Here is a 20,209-nt window from a genome sequence, read left to right on the forward strand (position 1 = left end):
CAGTTTCGAGATTTTCATTCACAGAGTGTGCAACGAAATACATGGGAGTTCCAGTTGTTTTTGTGCGTCGATGCATAAAACTGCGGTTTCTTAGAAAGAATTTTTGCCGCAAGTAGCGCATATATCGAAACCCGCGCGGTCCTTACAGTTCGTTCCAAACAATTTAATGGAAACTTACTCGTGTCAATTCGTAAATTGCTACTGGAGCCGCAAATCATTTAACGAAGAAGTTAATTATTGTCTATTATCTCAATTAGTCGATTATGCATTTCGATTTCTCATGCCAGTAATATCCGCCGTTTCGAGGAATCCGGCTCAAAGACTGCAATTACACCATCTGGCACAGATAATTTTCCAACATTCTCTTTGAACTTGAAAAACCAAGCCGTATGCCAACTCGGTAAGAGTTCGCAATCATGCGGCCGCGCTCCACTACGGCATTCTTTCGATAAGCCCTGAAACTGCTTAAACAGCAACAATCCATCAGGCTATCAACACGTCTCAGGTAAGAGTAAAAAGAGGCTGTGGAGAGCGCATAGCATAATGCACGTCCCACAGTGTTGCGCAAAATGCTCCCGCAGCACTTACTTACAGGGGCTCAGCGGCGTGACATACTTCTCGCTTCGCGGAGATAATCAACAGAAAGTACTACAGAACACCCGTACAAAACACACATTGTTTGCTGTACCTCTTTCTCTTTCTTTTTCTTCTTGGAGAACAATACAGGAATGAAACCTGCTTTCAGCAATGTTGTCGACATAACCGGTAATGTTATTTTCTTCTCTTCCCTGTCACAATGTTGATATCGATAAAATTATTTTTCCCGATGTGTACTTCTTGTTGAGAGCCTATTTTTGTGTAATTCTTTATATTGTATCAATTTCACAACTTCTTTTCTGTATCGCATAGCAGTGTATTGTTATTTGTGCTATGTTATGATCCACGCTACATGCCCCCTCCCACCCTTGAATTCCTTGTGGCGATTTAGGTCAAGTGTAAATAGAGATAACTAGATTATATACTTGAGCTTTCGTTCGTCGATGGTGCTGTCCGCGTGGAACACAAGGGTCTCGTTGAACTCGGGATTCACGGTCTTGTGCAGAGTCTTCGTCTGCTTTGTATCACCCTGGAAAGCAACAAAAGAAATACAACGCTACTATATTTTCTGCGCGTATATTTCAGCTTCGTCGCAAAGTCAATGGCCAGGACGCCATTGTTCACCTTTTTGAAGCTGGGCAGGAGTTGCACCCTGACGAAGGGATCCGAGAAGCCGCTGTAGTCTGTGCCGTACAGTTCCTGCGAAATCAGGTCCGTGAGTGAAACAAAAAAGACGTGTCAAAGCACAGAGAACCGGGTCAAACCGCCGTTGTCTTACACCGCCAATAACACTGGCACAGAAGCACTGAATGGTGGAGGAGTTGATATTTCGTAACTGACGAAAAGCAGCGCGATAAACAAGGGGCGAGAAAGAGAGCGCTGAGTAGCAACTGGGGCTTATTGTCACGAACACGAATATATATATATATATATATATATATATATATATATATATATATATATATATATATATATATATGAGGTGACGGCTGTGCTCCCTTCCCGTTTGGCACAGTCAAAGATGGTGGCGCACTGTGCAGCCGCTGTCTAGGGCCGCGGTCGCCCACTTCGCCACGAAGCATTTCTTCTTCTTTTTGCATCTCAGCGTTTTTGGACGATGTAAATACTTATTTGGCTTTCTGCTGTAGCAGTTGCGCAACAATAAAATCAGGGACTGCAAGTGTCGAGCACGCGATGTGTGATTGTCGCGCCCTCAGTTCGTCACAGTCATCAAAATTTTCTTGCTGCTCGGTGATACAAGCACTTCACACACACAAAAAAAAATCACTTGACGCCGTTTTAAACAAATGAAGTGGTCGCTGCGAAACTTGAACGCCACACTTTTGCAATTCCTCGTAACGATGTGTTGGATTATTTCGCAATGCATGTGACAACACGAAATATGAACGAGGTGGCGCGATATCACTGAGAAGTAAGGGAATAGAATATTAAGCGCTCATGTAATGTCATATGATACAATTGATATCTCGCGCATAATTGCATGGCTTTCGGTTAGTGGTAACGCCACCATCCTTAGCTGTTCCTGAGGTGTCGTCCCGTTATGTGGGTATTCCAAGAGGAAAAAAACTTCGCGTTTTCGTACGGTGATTAAAGCGGAAATAGAGAGCTACGAGAGAATCGCGTGCAACATTTCAGTCGCTAGGCGCAGGACGTCGCAAAGCTGACTTGCTTGCATCTAATATAACGCTCTCTTTAGCGTGGTGTTGTCAGCTTGAAGGAAGGTAGCGGCCATTATTTTCACAAATAGATAACACAATGTAATAAGGTTCGCTCCGAAAATTATCAAAAACTATTGGCGCGATTGTCGTGCACGTATTCGTGCAGAAATATTATTGTGATAAGGTGCTACGTATTTAGTATTATCGCAAAAAAGAAAAAAAAACAATGAAGCAATCAAACGCACAAAAACGTCTGTGCTGCCGCATGGCGATCCTACACTGTGCTACCAGTCATAGCGGCGTAATTTGTTTAAAAGATTATGCGGTTTTACGTGCCAAAACTACTTTCTGATTATGAGACACGCCGTAGTGTGGGTCTCCGGAAACTTGGACCACCTGGGCTTCTTTAACGTGCACCTAAATCTAAGTACCCGGGTGTTTTCGCATTTCGTCCCCATCAAAATGCGGCCGCCGTGGCCGGGATTCGATCACGCCACCTCGTGCTTAGCAGCCCGAAACTTGTTTAACTGAACTTATCAACTTTCTTCTATTCGACAGACGATCGATGAAGAAGTAAAATGTACTAATGTATGCGGGCAAGCGGTGAAGTGGAGTCACAATAACTAGCTACTTTAGATTCACTATAGAAGAGAACAGGCATTTTTATTACCAGTACAAGACTAGCAGAGAGTTGAGCGGCCCAACACTGCCGATAGAATAGACTAAACGCCAAAGGACAACAAAAAACACCATGCATGTACCGCAACAGAAACTACGCTTTGCGCTCCTTTCGCGTACAGTGTGAACGTTCAGTGCGTTTCCTGTAAAAATGTGACATTGGAGAGCAATCTATCATTATTACACTGACGTCAATGCTCTTAATTATATAACAGCCAGCCAAAATCGCTCACAGTGAAGCGCCGCCGTGCAGATTCCAAAGCTCTACGCCGACCATCACGAGACGTTCATTTGAGGGATCGCCAGCCGTTTGTGCGCAGGCGCGAGTAAGAGCAGGTGAGAGAGAGAGAAAATCTGGGGGCTTTTTCTCCTTGAATATGAGGGGGCGAGCTCCACCACTGGAAAAGCTGGCGCCACCGTCGGCGTGACGTGCCATGAGGGATCACGTGGACACAGCGGCCACGTCGGCTGCTTCGGCAGCGCCGAAGCGAACTGAAAACGAAAGTTTAGAGTCCCACCTGCGCTGCGGTTCTGACTAAGTGGCGAGGTTTTCCCGCCTTGGGTATTTGCGTGACAGCATTTGAAAGCAGTATAATAGGTAGTGGCTGCTTTTGGAGGCCTGCAAAAATGGCAGGCTACTGCTCGGTGCCGCAGTGCCGGACGTAGGCAACGGAGCCCGGGGTCAGCCTTATTCACACGTAGCCGCAGGACAAGAAGCTGCTTGAAGCTTGGCTCGCGAAACTTAGAACCGGCAAACAGCCATGAGCTACAACTCGGGTATGCAGCAAGCACAGTCGCGAGGAAGATTTCTGATACGACGTCGGGACTGCGATGTTCGGTGAGTAGCAGAAAATGCGCGTGAGACGCTCGCACGCGCCCGCTGCCCGGCTTGTGTCATGACGCTTTATTTGGTGCATGAACTTGGTTATGCTAGACACTCCCAAGTTCACTGGAATGGAAAGGGAGTAGTAAGAAGCACATTTAAAGAAGGCATGGCATGGCATCTTTGTGTAATGAACTAATATGCTGGATTACGAAGAAGAATCAGCGGGAAATCGCACGCTGAGAAGTCTGATAAACATGGGCGCAACATGATAAATGATATCGACACATATAAGAATTTAGAAGAAAAACAGAGATTTAATCATCGCGATGGCACATCATGAAATTATTTTTGAACACCTCTGATCGCGTCCACGCAACAATGGTTGGTTGTGTACTGTCAAACGCTCATATTATGCGGCCTAAAGCTCACGGCACGGCGCGAAAACGCGCTCGCAGCTAAAGTAAAACATTATGCGCGGACATACATGCAGACGCGCAGTCGGTCGCTGCGAACTTGTGCGATCGCTCCATTGAGGCTTCATTCTGTTATGCTCCATTCGATTATACACACAGCCCACAATAAAAACATATTTCGCATAGTTTACTCTCAGCGTTTAATTGCCTGCCTTTCACGCAAGAAGCCGGTTCGGGAGACTCCATCGCGGCGATCGCGCGCAGTGGCGCTCACTGTACATATTCGGTAAAGCGATAGCGTCTGTAAACGATTCTGTGCTTTCAGTTTGCCCAAGATTATTACTTTGACAATAAAAACTTCCCTCGTTTTGAGATTTCTCACAGAAATCTCCAGGAGGGCTGCCGCGTGGTGTTTTTATTGGGCGCCGTAAGCCAAACCTACGAGGCGCGCGCCGCGTTATCCCTCATACTACGCAAGGGAGGCGCTTCCTACAGATGGCGACTCCGTAAGTCCTCGCCCCCATATTGACTCTGCCTAGGCATTATGGAGGAGGTTTCTTAGCGCGTGTGTAGGCGCTTGTCCCCTAGACATGCCGGCATTGCAGAGTGCGGTCGACTTTGTTTACGCTCCGCAGCTGGCTGTACGCGCGGTGAGGCAGTGGGCACGGACGCCCCATTTGGTGATCGCTGTGCGTGAAGGGGCCAGGTTCTGACTGGTGTTGTATAAGTCGCGGGTTGCTTTCTTCGTCGCGGCGATAGAATAGATTTTTTATAAGCCTCCTCCAGGAGGGCACATGTGACTGGCAAACGGAGGCCTCAGGAGAGCACATGACGTTATAGTAAAGCAGGCTGCGCACGATCTCCAAGGCAAAGTGTAGCGGGAGATCAAAGCTGGAAGCGGGGCGGTCCGTGAGTAGGAGCCGCGGAGGCGGTAGCGTGCCAGGGGGTGTCTGCATAAAACATTGGCTGTCCGCGATAGTTGACAGCCGATCTTGTGCACCTCTGACACACGCAAGCCTCAGCGAGCCCCAACCCACAGACCAGTCCGGGTTCTAGCTTTGGTACGTGTCCCCGTTGCAACTTTGGTGTCCTGGAGGAGCCGCCAATAATGCGAAATAATGGCACATTGTTTCAATTAGTAAAAAACACGATTGAATAAGTATAATTTCGTCCAGCCGCCAACTTGTAAAGCTAAGTTCATCAGTACCTCGGCCCGTGACTTCTGCAACACCAGCCAGAACTTTGCCTCTGAAGGTACGTCGGACAGACTTCGCCGCGCTTGCGACGCTGGTGCTGAGTCAGTCATCATCACCGGCGGTCTATCAGCCACTTGCGTTCAACCGCGTTTGCTAAGGCGCTCTGCCTTCTACATTTTCAGTAAATGCGTCCCGGGCTCTACGGCCGCTACTCCTTCCACAAAAACATCTGTGATGTTATTTACAAGGTACATCACCGTAAAGCGCGAGACAGTTATGATCCGCCACGACTCAGCACGAGCGCCGCACTTGCGAGACAGTGTGTCCGACAAAGCGGTCGCCAAATCGGGCGTCAGTGCCCGCTGCTTCACCTATTTTACCGCGCGGGCAGCCAGCGTCCGAGCGTAAACAAAATCGACGCCACTCCGCAATTCCGGCACGCCTAGGGACAAACGCGTACAACACGCGCTAAGAAACCTCCTGCGTAGTGCCTAGGCTGGGTCATATATTCAAGAAGCAAAAGCGCCCAAATTTTCTCTCGCGCCTGTGCACAAACGGCTGACGATTCCTCAAATGAACGTCTCGTCCGACCACCCAACCACACATCCATGCATCCACACTAAAGCGGAGAGGGTGCTGCCACCTATAGCCCGATCTCGCGACCGTATTTGTCACATGCTCTTTGAGCAAGTGACCTCCTATGCTGACCATACTTATAGACGTCTTGCGTTGACACATAGTTTCAGGCATAATTGCCTTGTATGTGGAAGTATTATTTTAGAAGATATGTTTAATCTTAAAAAGTTATTTTCAATAAATTTTTACATGAATGCTGCTTATAACGCGAATGAGATAACAAGACGACATCTTCAGACTAGCCAGAACAAGTACGGCGGCTTTTCAAGATATCGTACTAGAGTGACCTAGAATTGGAGGGTTCTCGGAATGACCTTCCAAAAGTGAAGCCAAACGACCGTAACGCGTTGGAAGGAATGATGACAATGTGATGAAAGCGATGAAATGATGACGATTAAGTGACGACCACCACATGACAACGACGGCGTGTTGGTGTTGGAGCCATGAGTGGACTCAGTTCAGGATGTCTGGATGTCCTGACCACTGCCCCCCCCCCCCCTCCTTAAGGTTTGTGTGCGCAGTTCAAGTGTACGGCACCTGACAAATTCATGAAGTCCTCAGTCCCGGCTGTTCCTATTCTTTCGCTCTGGAAAAACAAGAAAAGTTGAATAAGTATTGAAGCTGACCGGCCAGCACGTAAACTCGCCGTAACGAAAGCTGGTACAGATGTTCCAGCCAACCTACAAGGCAAAAAAAAAAAAAAAATTATTGAGAAGACGGGGAGGGGGGACAGACACGATGCACCTAGCTGCTCCGTCCGCGCGTGGTGTCCCCTGCTGTATTGACGTGGAGGAAGTTGCAACGGTGCTCCCCATTTGCGTTTATATTTGTTGAATAGATAGTTAATCTTTCATAGCTGTGTTTGCTTAGAATGTTGTGTTTATCTAACGTCTGTATTTCTAAAACAGATAATGCATTTTTCGTAATTCTATTTGTTTGCCATGTTGTATTCACGGAAAGTTGTTCTACAATGTAGGATGTTAGATGTTCTGAATAACCTGATGCTGTTCATTGTACATGTATTTTTGTTTGAACTACGCGTTAACAGGATGCCTCGAGTTGTCTATTGACTATGAGACCTCTTTTTGTATTTATGTCATCTTTGAAATGCAAACTTCAGATTTATGAAAATAAAATTGAAATTGAAAGTGAAGAATGTTTCAGATAAGCCTGCGAAGTAACACGTAAAAAAGTCGCCGCAGTTTCGCCAGAAAGGCGAAGCATAGGTTGCGATAACAAGTTCGCAGACGGCGATACGAAGTAAGGATAGCACTATTATCAGCCGTATCAAATTGTGAACACTTGTTTGCTAAATAAATTAACAAGCATGGTGTGAACGAGCAAAGCAAACATGAACTCATCACACTCGATGACCGCGGATGCTCGCTGTCGAAACGCTAGCATGAGCAAGCGCGGCAGCAGCAGCGAGCGAAGTGACCTTAGTATTGCCTATCGCTTCAACGCCCGATGAGCGCCGAGAACACATAGCACGCACAAAGGTACGAGTCGTCGACGCACCTACACTCTTCTCCAAACACAGATCGCTTTAAAGATACGGCCCCGCGGCCGCGTACAGCCGCCACATACGCAGTTGCAGCCGGAGTAGAACAATAAAATACAGGCTTTGTTCTGCATAAAGGAAAACAATATACAGATAGCAGGCCTGCCAAAGCCTCAGAGGGCTTGACTAGCAGTGTCTGACAGCCAGGTCACAGAAAATTGCACGTGATTATTAGCGCAGTTACCTGCTAGCGGGTCGGAACAAAATGTTCAAGTTATACAAAACGTTCTTTTAAACTTCGAAAATCCTAAGTTTTTCCTCCTCCTCCTCCTCCTCGAAAATCCTGAGCAATTTCTGGATTCCACGTCTTGTGCTTGCTTCTAACACAGGCGTTGGCAATTTATTAAATGTGGCTGGAACATAATATTGCCGCGTTCTTCTCCCGTACTTTCTTGCCGTCTTGGGGTCACGTACAGTTCTTTCGGTCTTAGGGAACGGGCTGGTGTATACCGTATATTAAAATCATTATTCCTGAAGTGTTTAATTAAAACACTTTCGGCAATGAGGGAAGTGAAGAACGGCGCCCCCCGTTCCCCTCCTCCTCCGTTGCCTCGCAACGTTGGGTGCCTGGCGCGCGACGGAAGACGGCGCGCATCCTCCCCGCTCTCCTCCTATTCGCGCGGTCGAGATTGAGACGCGATCGTTGACCCCTCTCGCACGCTTTCACTCCCACATACAGCGTAGGGCGCGCGGCGACGGTGTAATCGCCCTTGGACTCTATGCGGAACATCACGGTGACGGCCATAGCAGAAATGCGCCTGGAGCGTAAAAATTACCGCCCCTTCCAGTCCGTGAAGATGATCGAACAGCGAAGTTGTATTAGTTACAGCGAGTGTTACACCATGCAAGTCAAACTTCGCAAGCAGTCTATATTGTAAATCTTTTGTTTCACCATTCGTTCACCTCATTTTCGCTTTTTGCTTGCTTTGTGTGGGGAGCATGCTTTAGGAGTGCTTTCTTTTGGAGTTCTCCCAGTGTTTTTTCTTTTCTTTTTTTGCGTGAACCAGGTCCTACGACGACGAGCCAGTTTACGAGCGAAGTCTCGCTGACGCTCGCCATAGGCAGCGTCTTCATCAGGAGTACGCACTACTCGTGGTCTTCCCATAGTTGTAGCTGGGATGGAATGTGCGGAACCACTAATTCAAAGCTCCGTATATTGGGCGCAAGGACCATCATTGCAGACGCGGGCGCTGCAATCGTTTTGACGGTTGTTTGGATTGGTTGGACGATTGACGTCTTTGTGTTTCTTAATGAGGAAACACACGCGTTAGGCTGCGACGAAGAGAACGACGTCAGAGCCCGTAGTCTTCCGTTGTCGCTCTCGAGTTTGCTCGGTGGTGTGGTTAGCAGCATCCGCCAGGCATTGCCGCTTGCGATGCTTCCAAATTAAATTGCTTCAAAATTAGATATGTCCGTCATGTAAGGCAATGAATGGCTCATATCCCCTTACGCAATGGCTCATAAACGCGGCCTCCCCATTACGACGACATAAGTGAAATTCTACGGTGGAATGTCGAGTGGCGACAGAGCCAGTTCTAGAAGAAGACGATGACGACGACGAACGCGGGAGCAATGGCACGAGCGCGTTAATGTTAGTTTTAGCGAACTCTGACAACGACGAACGACGGCACAGGGTCCGCATAAACAGCTTTGCCGTAAAAGCTACCTCGTGCAAAGCAACTTATGCTTTGGAGAACGGTGAATTAACCAGCTGGCATAGCTTCATATTTACTACAGCGTAGTAGACGCGAAATCGGACAACTGCTCGCATCTGGCCGCGCTCTGTAAAAGCTACACGTGCCAAGCGCATTTAAATAGAACAGTAATGTTCCGTCACAAAGATGTCATAACGAGAGAATTAATGGAGGCACTGTACATAAAAAAAAAGCGGTAGCGTGTTCGTAAGCGAGCCATCACTAGCCCTTTTAGACAATTAACTTGCTTCTTTATATATCTGACTGTTAGGTTACATTGATATCGGTGTCTTTTGTTGGCTAGTGATCTGAAGGCGTCTAATTCTGGCAAGCATGCACGATAAGCCTGGAGTCTCTATCAAACAGCCATTTCCAATGAAGAAATGACAGCAGATCCAACGTGCCCTGTTGCAGTCTGTATACACAGCGAAGCTTACGAAGCAGTGTTCACGCGCACCTTCTCATCTGGCTCAAGTATGTCCCAAACGAAGAACTCTGCAATGCATTGCACCTTTGAACGCAACCAGCATTATAGGCGTTGAAAGAGGCAAGCTCGCTTTCTGCGCCATTTGTTTGGGGTACCCAACCTCCCCTTGAAGGCGTAGATGCGACCGTCCACGCGGTTGCCGGGCGGCACAACGCGTGCGCAGCCATGAAGCCATCTCCTTTGAAGCCCACTCTCTCGTCTCATCGCGGCCACGTCGCCCTCTCCACCAGCGGCCAACGACCCACATGCGCATGCTGCGATTCCCCCTCTACCTTCTACATCTGCGGGCGAAGTAGTGTGAGCCATCACTCCAAGATGGCACCACCTACTTACCTCCGAGTGTGGGATATTCGGCGATAACACATGAGCAGCAAGTGGCAGCCGCGGTCAGGAAAGTGAGTGATGGTCCGTAATGAAAGATCTGCTGCATTAAAATTGCGGCAGACCCCAACTGACGATGTCTGTCGACGGTAATGCGTGAGCATTGAGTCAATATAGCGACACAATGTATTGCCAATTCGAAACGCGTCATGTATGAGGCGTGTACTGCAACGGGACTCCTCTTTGCTGCTTCCTTAAGAACACTCGGGGCCATCTAGAGCCGCCGCCGCGAAGCCTGCCCATATGTCCTCAGAAATGCATGACACACCGGTGCGTGCAAGCGCTGAGAAATGTGTCTAGAGGTGTGCGAATATTTGAAACTTTCGAATAACGAGTTTAATAGCATCAGATTCGATTCTGTCTTCGAATCGAATATTTACTATTCGTAAATGCGAATACATTTTGACTACTTTTCGAACTCTTCAAAACATCAACTGCACCCAAGTAAGCATAAAACTGAAGCAAAATGCGGCAAATTTTCAGACCTGCGGGCAAAGTATGGACATAAAATTTTAAAACTTGAGTAGTAGAGCAGGCTACATCGCTTATTTAGCCGTACTTTACAGGCTCTACAGCGATCATTCGCGCTTACTGATGAGTCCTATACATGAGAACAAAGTACGTGCTTGCACCTAACGCTACATTTGTGTTTTTAACGAACAACACTTCATAACGTGCTAGGTGCGCTGGGCGGCACAGGCGTGCTATATTTAACGATACTAGGGTGTGAACATCGTTTTATATTAATTGTGATAACGGCTGTTCATTATTCGAAAAGTATATATGAAAAATATTCGATGTACGATTCGACTATGACATTATTATCGGAACGTATTCGATTCGGTCTCAAAGATCCCTATTCGCACACCCTCCTCTCCCGCGTTTCCCTTTCTCGACACGCTGCGCCATCTTGTGGGATTGCCCAGAAGTCCGAGCCTGATCTCCGAGATGAGAAGCGTGGCGCGCCGGTGCTTTTTCGTGTCATGTCTCGCCTTTACGTTTGTTGTTTGCGCTGTAGGAATTATGAACTAATGCTTACTGTACATGAAGACCAAATGAACAGGCCACAGATTATTTTTGTATTTTTGGTTTTATTGTGCAGCATTTTGTATTTTTTACTTTTTAGTTGATCTTCGATGCCTTTATACCTGTAATAAGTTAATGCCATGCTTATCTGCCTGTCAGCGCTTTTATAGCAGGTGAACCGACGCGCGCGAACTCGTTTGGAAGGTTCTATTGATAGGGATGTCGCGAGTAAGTTGTATTTCCGGGAAACAAATGAGCACCTGCCATCGAATGTTGGCGATCACGTGCGTCGTTTGTTTTAAATCTTGTTTGATGTTGACTATATTGACAAACGTACTTATTTATCCTTTTCTCGGGAACTACATTTCACTCGCTAACAACTTAAGGTTATCGCTCAGGGCAAGATGTGCCTGCATAGATTTAGAACTTACGTGAATGCTTCGTTGATTCTGCCTGTCGTGTATGTCTTCCGCGAACTTTGTATAATCAGATTGCATGCGCGACACGAATTGTGTAATAAGTAGCTTCTGGAAACTACGTGGGCATCATCGATTACACTGAAATCTTCGACGAGTGATCATTGACGCAGACACGAGAGACGCGAGAGTAATCCTAGGGCTAGACCTCGAAAAGGCATTCGATAATTTATCACACGACTACATACTCGACACGATCTCCAACCTCGACCTCGGCACGAGACTCTACGCTTATACAAAATCGTTCCTGAGCGACAGAACGGCCACCCTCCGTCTAGGGGAAATCAAGTCCCAGAAATACAAACTCGGAGGCAGGGGCACCCCGCAAGGTTCTGTCATCTCTCCGACGCTTTTTAACCTTGCGCTAGCTGGCCTAGGCAAGAAACTGGATCAAATCGAGAACGTCAAATACACGATATACGCCGATGACGTAACGCTCTGGGTCCCCGGAGGTAGCCTGGGATCAATTGAAAGCGCTCTGCAGGAAGCGATAGACGTGATCGAGGAATACCTCGCTCCCACCGGCCTGCGATGTTCGCCTGCGAAGTCGGAGCTCCTCGTCTACAAACCATCGAGGAGCGGTCCCAAACCAAAGAACGAAATCAGAGACACACACGTCATTACTCTCAGAACAAAAGACGGAGGAACCATTCCACACGTCAGCAAAATCAGAGTCCTTGGGATGTTCATTGAGAGCAACGGCTCTAACGCCGCTACAGTGGAGAAGATCGTGACAAAGTCGAATAATGCATTGAACCTCATACGACGCGTAGCCAACAGACAACACGGCCTTAAGGAAGAAAATCTTCTTAAGCTAACACACGCCTTTGCGCTATGCCACTTCACCTACGAGGCGGCCATGCACAGATGGAAGGTAGCGGAGAAGGACAAACTCAACGTACAACTGAGGAAGCTAGCCAAACTAGCGCTGGGAATCCCCAAGAACACCGAGACAGAGCTCCTGCTGCAACTGGGGGTACACAACACACTTGAAGAAATCGCCGAAGCTCAAGAACAGGCTCAATGGACAAGACTCTCTGGAACCAAACCGGGTAGAGACTTCCTAGCCAAACTAGGTCATGACACCACAGTAATCGAGAATCTATATCAAAGCGTTCCGACGGACATACGCAACTTTTACACGGTTCGCCCACTGCCGCGGAACATGAACCCGGCGCACCATCAACCCAGAAGGCTGGCACGCGGATCGTTCATCCTGCGCGAAATACGTGATAAGAAGATCCTAGCCTGTTTCGTTGACGCGGCACAGTACCCAACCAGGAAAGCCTTCGTTGCCACCACGATCAATAAGCAAGGTCAAGTGAGAAACGCTCTCACAGTCAAGACCCACAAGTCCGAGATAGCGGAACAGGTTGCCATTGCACTCGCGCTCACAGACCCGACTACCACCCACGTCTACAGCGATTCACGCTCGGCCGTCAAAGCCTTTCAGAAAGGAGCAGTTGCAAGACAAGCACTACAAATAATCAATAGATCCGCAACGCTGCAGCATCACACCATCTGCTGGTTCCCGGCACACCTCGGAGAGATCGAGGATGCCCCTCGCAATCTCAATGAGATGGCTCACAGGAGCGCGCGAGACCTAACCTTCCGCGACGCCCCCTATTCTGGTCGTGACCATCCCAGCGAGAATCGGGACCCTCCCTCCACATATAACGAGATCATAAAGCACTTTTATCTAGACCGCAGAATATACAGCACACCTCACAATAAGCTCACCAGGCCTCAAGCCCTGACGTTCAGAATGCTTCAAACAAACACGTACCCCACGCAGAACAGACTCCACCACTACATGCCTGACCTATACAAAACATCATATTGCGAAAATTGCCATAGAACACTAGACGTACATCACTTGCTCTGGCCGTGTGGTCGGACCCACGCAAACAAGGATCAAGACTCCGCCAGGCTACAAGACGCATTACGCAGCACGGACCTGGCGGAGCAGCTCTGGGCCGTCCAGCGAGCCCACGATGCGGCCAGGGAGTTACAACTCCCGGTCCCAACGTGGGAGTAGCCCGCTCTATGGGACCTTGCGCCCCGTAGCTCGCAGGACCTTTCTATAAGGTTACTCCATCCATCCATCCATGTATAAAATCCGATGCCATTCACCCGCTGATCAGATTTCGACGATTGCCGGCTGTGTCGCCACGGCTATATATCGCTGCGTTTTGAGTGTGGCCTGTTTTTGTGGGCCACAAGTTCGCCCAATAAATAGCTAATTTCCTCATTCATAGTTTTCATACTGTGTTGTTCACTAATACGTGACATTACCATACTTTCCGGACTATAGACTGCACCCGCTGTATAGACCGCAGGGCCTATCTCCGGCAGAAATAAGCTGTTTTACTGCATCAAAACGGCAAGTTGGACCAGTTGGTCGGGATTCATAGTGGTTCGTTACAGCGCAATACAAGACAAGGACACAAGAAGGTATAAAAACGACGACACGGCGCTGACTCTCCACTCATATTTTATTGAAGATATGTATCACATATATATATATATATATAGGTGAACGAGAAGAAAGGGGGTTAACCGAGGGGCCCGATTTTTATTAATCATATCATGAGAAGCCAACAAACACTGACACCAAGGATAACATAGGGGAAATTACTTGTGCTTAATAAATGAAAATAAAGAAACGATAAATTAATGGAAATTAAAGTGGATGAAAAAACAACTTGGTGCAGGTGGGAACCGAACCCACAACCCTCGCATTTCGCGAAAGTTGTCGTTTCTTTATATTCATTTATTAAGTTCAGGTAATTTCCCCTATGTTGTCCTTGGTGTCAGTGGGACCCGCCGTGGTTGCTCAGTGGCTATGGTGTTGGGCTGCTGAGCACGAGGTCGCGGGATCGAATCCCGGCCACGGCGGCCGCATTTCGATGGGGGCGAAAGGCTAAAACACCCGTGTGCTTAGATTTAGGTGCACATTAAAGAACCCCAGGTGGTCAAAATTTCCGGAGTCCTCCACTACGGCGTGCCTCATAATCAGAAAGTGGTTTTGGCACGTAAAACCCCAAATATTATTATTATTATTGGTGTCAGTGTTTGTTGGCTTCTCATGATATATATAGGTGCCAGTTTATAACCATGACATGCACGAGGCACAGAGATGCATCAAGGCAACTGTGACAATCTGACGCCTAATCAAAATTGACATAGGTAACGCAATTCCTTGTCATGGACGTGCTTAGACCCTTATGTAACTTTCTGTGTGAAAAGAATTTACATGTGTTAGTAGCAGACAAATAAGGGCACTTCGTGTCATGGATTCTGATGTGTATTCACAAAAGTCTGAGGATGTAATTGGGAAAATTTTTCAAAGGTGTAAAGGTTAAGGCTGCCAAAGTCAAGCAGCAAGCGCTAACTTTGTTGGAAGGAATGAATTTGTAACGTTTAGCGGCAAGTGTAAAGAAAGCAAGAATTCTCGAACTACAAGTTTTCTTTATTGTGAAATCGCACAAGGATGACATGCCGTTCCGGGCCATAGTCTCGGAAAAGGACAGCTGGCAGTTAAGCGCGTCGCGATTCCTACAGAGGCATCTTGTGAGCTTAACAACAGTTGATCCTTTGCGGATGGCCAATTCGGATGATGTGTGCAAGTACCTGGAAGACAGTTCGTTGAACATTCGGTGTGCCTTCAGCGTAGATGTGGAAAACTTATATTACTTCCTTCCACATGCCCAGGTTATGAAATGTGTTAAAGACTGCATTGTGTGTGACAGTGGCTCAGTGGCTGCGGTATTTCAGCAGAAGCCTTTTTTGAACTTCTTTTCTTTTACTTGAGGTCTACCTTTGTTTCATGGAGAGGGGGTCTGTATATACAAAAATTGGGGGTATGCATCGGCTCGTGCGTAGCTCCTATCATTAGTGACATTTTTCTAGGTTATGTTGATAGGCAACTAGAGGGCCATCTTGCTAAGCTTACCAATAGCGTTTCTCGCTACCTTGATGATTTCGTTATATTTTTTACCAGTGACATTCACGCCGAGGGTGTTGATGAAATTTTAACGTTATTTAGGGAGCACGGCATGGCCCTTGATTTTACTTTCGAAGTCCCTAAGGATCGTTAACTGCAGTTTCCAGACCTGAGATTAATCTTTGGTAGAAATCATGTGTGCTGGAAATACGATCCCAGGTCGGTTAAGCCCATTTTGAGCTATAAATCCGGTCGTTCTAAATTAGTGAAGCGGGCTATAGCAAAGACAATCCTAAATGCTGCGTTAAAGAAATCGTGGTTTCATATGTCGAAGGCTGCGTTTTCTGATCAGGTAAATCGTTTAATGGGCGCTGGTTACTCCGAAGCGATTATTTCATCTGTGAGTGAAAGTATGGTTCGCGGCGTCAAGAGCATAAATGACCGAGGTATTAAAACTAAATTAGAATAAAAAAGAAAAAAAACGCAGTAGTACCATATGTACACAAGTTAGCGCATGAGCTCAAGAACGTTGGTTCAAGGTACAGCATTCAAGTTCGTTTTTCTGCGAAACATAAGATAGGTCGCATATGCCCGTTGATAATTTGCTGAAGGATAAGCAAGTGAAGGAAAAATGCACAATCAAACATGTGAACAGGTACATCACTTGTGCTAAACAGGTTGTGTATACCATTCCATTATCTTGTGGTAGAGAGTACGTGGGAAAAACGAAGCGATGTGTGAATGTTCGACTTCGTGAGCATGAGCTATCTCTTCAAGTGGTTGCGCCACTTCATCTCCCGGAGCATTGCAAGTCGTGCAGTTGTCACCCCGATTTAAAAAAAAAAAACTTGTGTTATTTTGAAACACGCAAGCCAATTGACAAGGAAAATCGCCGAGGCTCACAATATAAAGATTAGGGACAAAGCGTGTATCAGCCAACCGTCTACCACTGTTCATGACAAGGAATTGTGTTACGTATGTCAATTTGGTTAGGCGTCAGATTGTCACAGTTGCCTTGCTGCATCTCTGTGCCTTGTGCATGTCATGGTTATAAACTGGCACCTATATATATGTTATACATATCTTCAATAAAATATAAGTTGAGAGTCAGCGGCGTGTCGTCGTTTTTATACCTTATTGTGTCATTGTCTTGTATTGCGCTGTAACGAACCACTATGAAGCTGTTTTACGTAGCTTTTCTGCGACCATTACACAGTAATAAGCAAAAGATTTTATTGTTAACCGCTAAGAGGCCGGTCAATATTAAAGCCGACAAACTCACTGTCGTCGGGGCTTGCAGAACAAAATCAAGTCAAGCATGTCTTATTTGATGAACGGCCTCCTCCATGTCTTTATTGCCTTCAGAATCTTTAGTTGTTACAAGCGGTCGACCACACTGAGCTCGAACAATTCCGTCCAAGGTGGAACATTCTCTCACATAAAAATGTGTTTTACATTTGACGGCGTACGTATATTTCTTATACTCTAACAATACCATAAGCAGACAGATCGAATGATTTGGGAATATAACACGTTTGCTGCAGTGATCATTGCAGAGCGTATGTTGCTGTGATTTAGCACGGAAACAATTTGCAGGCGCAGACTTGCCTCCTCATCTTCAAGCGCGCCTCCGATCTCAAGAAATAAAATCACGCATGCTCCGCACCAACAGATTGTGCGCACCCCACGAAATGTCAGCATTCAAATTGGTACAGCTTGCGGACTAGACACGGAAATATACGGTGAGTAGTCCGTTTTCACTATCGGAGCGCTCACATCCGGCCTGCATATCTTAAGTTTAAAATATTATTCTTCGTTTTACATCCAGCACTGACACAGAACTGCGTTATATTGCTGGCTCTGCGCGCGTCAGGAAATCACTTGCATAGGGGCTAACATAGCACTCGAGAGAAATGCTTGCATGCCGACACTTCTTGCTTAAAAAGGAACTGTGATACGTGATACGTCACTCAAGAAGTTTATATATTCGGGAAATGTGGGACATGTTAGGCGTGATACATCGGTAAATTCTTGAACTCTGTTGGCCGTCCAGCAGGGCGAGAATGCCGCCAGAACCCAAGGGCTTGTGGACGACATCTAGGGCGGGTTGTTATTGTTGTTATTACCATACCATACCGCCAAAACCACGCGAAACACACGTATCAAAATCTAATAACCCGCCGTGGTTGCTCAGTGGCTATAGTATTGGGCTGCTGAGCACGAGGTCGCGGGATCGAATCCGCATTTCGGCCGCATTTCGATGGGGGCGAAATGCGAAAACACCCGTGTACTTAGATTTAGGTGCACGTTAAAGAACCCCAGGTGGTCGAAATTTCCGGAGTCCTCCACTACGGCGTGCCTCATAATCAGAAAGTGGGTTTGGCACGTAAAACCCCATAATTTAATTTTTTTTAATCTAATAAGGCACGATAAGTCGCAGCTTTCGCTTGGCGTCGACATTCAGTTTTTAAACAAGGCTTTATAGTATAAGCAAATATTCTTCCCGACCCGTCGGTGCTTGAGGAAAAACGGCTTAGCCTTTTAGGCGTGCAAGCATACGACAGGCGTGAACAATAGGTACCCTTATGAGATGGCTGGACAATTTCCTTAGTTGCTGTGCTCTGCGCATAGAACGGAAGCCACAACACATAGACGACTTGAAACACAGTCCAGGAGCTTAATGCGCTTCAGCAAGGGAGCGTCGGTTTCAGGATGAGGTGAGCCGATTACTTGTAATCCACTTCACAACTCGCGCACAACGCGTGTATTCGATCAGAAGAGGGTGTAATTTTGGTTGCGCACTGCGTCACAACATTTCGCATAGCCAATTTAGAGCCAAGCTTCTATCGCCAACTTAAAGAGAGTGCGGGAGTAAGCATGTTTCATCAACGCCTAGCTAATCTGCTACCTCACGGATCCAGGACAGCCCTGATATTGGCTACCAGGGTCTAAGAATATGGAACCTAAACCCTGTCATTTGAAACAAGAAAAGAAAAAAACACGTAGCGCCAGACAACCAACTACCTGATTACAGCTAGAGTCCTAGCGTTTTGCAGCACTCTAATGACTTTTATAAATATTTCGGGACTTCTTTGGCTCGGTTTGTGGCATTCTAGACTAAAACGGAGGCTTCGACAGGCTCAGCATAGTGAAAGACACAGAAATAAGTACTGTTCAAAACATGGTGCCCACGACGAGTATCCGGCTCTAAGGTTGCTTCCAGCGCGCGCAGTTACCAAAAGCATAGCCTTCGAGATTAGTTTCTGTAACTCGATCGGTGGGAGCAGTCGCTGGAGCCGTGGATTTGGAGACCACCTGTCATTACTGGTGACCACCTGGAGACCACCTGTCACGTTATGCTCTGGTACACGATAGTTTTGGCATCTCACCCCAGTCGAAATGCGACCGCTGTGCCCGGGAATTGAACTAGCGACCTCGTGCTTAGCACCGGAACGCCACATCCGGCCAACCACAGCGACGGACGGCATTCTGAGACTTTAAGCGCTTCGAATCTCGCTCCGTCTGTAGAGGGCTGGCTCTCTTTTTAACGAGTAAGCATTCTTAAGCGATTCACGAAGAAAATCTGTCCGTCGGTCTGTCGCTCCGACGTGATGTGTAACATGATTCGTTCCATAAAGAAGAACAGAAAATAGCTTCGAAAGGGAAAAAGAAATCCAAGATTAACTTTGGCAGTAGTGAGTTTCGAAACTACGACCAGACAATCAGAATCAGAGTGTCATACCCCCTGGGCTGAACACCCACCCTTGCAGCAGACGAATAAATCCGAGCCATATGAATATGTTTTAACGCATTATCTCTGTAGTTTCATAACACAGACACTCATACAATGAGTTTATAAGGATGATAAGGAGTGATGAGGGATGTGGGTCTGAAAGCGGTTGATAATGGTTTGACGCAGATGGATAAGGTGCTAAAGAGCGATAAGGGCTTTTAATGTTCGGATCGATTCGAATAAGGTTGATAAAGAAAGAAAGGGGTTGATAAGGGTTTGTCCTGGTCGGATCAAGAGCCAGAACAGCTTACAAAGCCAATAAAGCACACGTTTGTTGAACCGTCCTACTGCTTCGTCAATCCCCGTAAACTAAATACGTCACGTCATATGCGTGGAGATTAGCAAGTGGCACAATGCTTACGTATACTTAGACAACTCCAGTGGAGTTCCTGCACAATTTTTTCTGGTGCCAATCTCGATGAAAAATATACGTAAGTAGTTCATAAAAAGTCTGTGGACGGGCTGCTATATTAAGTTTATAGGTTTTCTGCGACGGCCCATGCGCTACGGCTTGATACACTTTTTCTCGACCAAGGTCTTTATATACTTTCTGCAAACAACCTATTCGGTAGTCTATGCACGACAGTAGACCAAGCAAACAGATTTGTTAACGGCTTTTGTCTACAGACGAAATATCGATTGTATAACGTAGACAAATGAACTAAAATTAAAAAAAATGGTCTAGAAGGAGTCTATACACAATCTACAAACTCTGAATTTGATTTGCGAGATAGAGACTCCAAAGTCGTATATAACTATAATGTGGACTGGAGACGTTTTTCGTTACGGTTATTGTTCTGGTTCAGAGAAAATCGTTCAG

The 20,209-nt window shown here is 46.7% G+C and overlaps 1 protein-coding gene across 1 annotated transcript in view; it reads right to left on the bottom strand.

Annotated features, from left to right (window-relative positions):
• Positions 1–20,209, bottom strand: part of LOC142574494 (double C2-like domain-containing protein beta) — a 38,086-nt gene that overhangs the window by 11,758 nt on the left and 6,119 nt on the right. Inside the window, exons 3-4 of the mRNA XM_075683557.1 lie at positions 1,222–1,296; positions 1,023–1,126 (exon numbers count right to left, since the gene is read on the bottom strand). Of these exons, the coding sequence (XP_075539672.1) occupies positions 1,023–1,126; positions 1,222–1,296 (179 nt within the window). The remainder of the gene's footprint in view (positions 1–1,022; positions 1,127–1,221; positions 1,297–20,209) is intronic.

The sequence above is a fragment of the Dermacentor variabilis genome, chromosome 3, assembly GCF_050947875.1.
Source record: "Dermacentor variabilis isolate Ectoservices chromosome 3, ASM5094787v1, whole genome shotgun sequence".
Taxonomy (NCBI): domain Eukaryota; kingdom Metazoa; phylum Arthropoda; class Arachnida; order Ixodida; family Ixodidae; genus Dermacentor; species Dermacentor variabilis.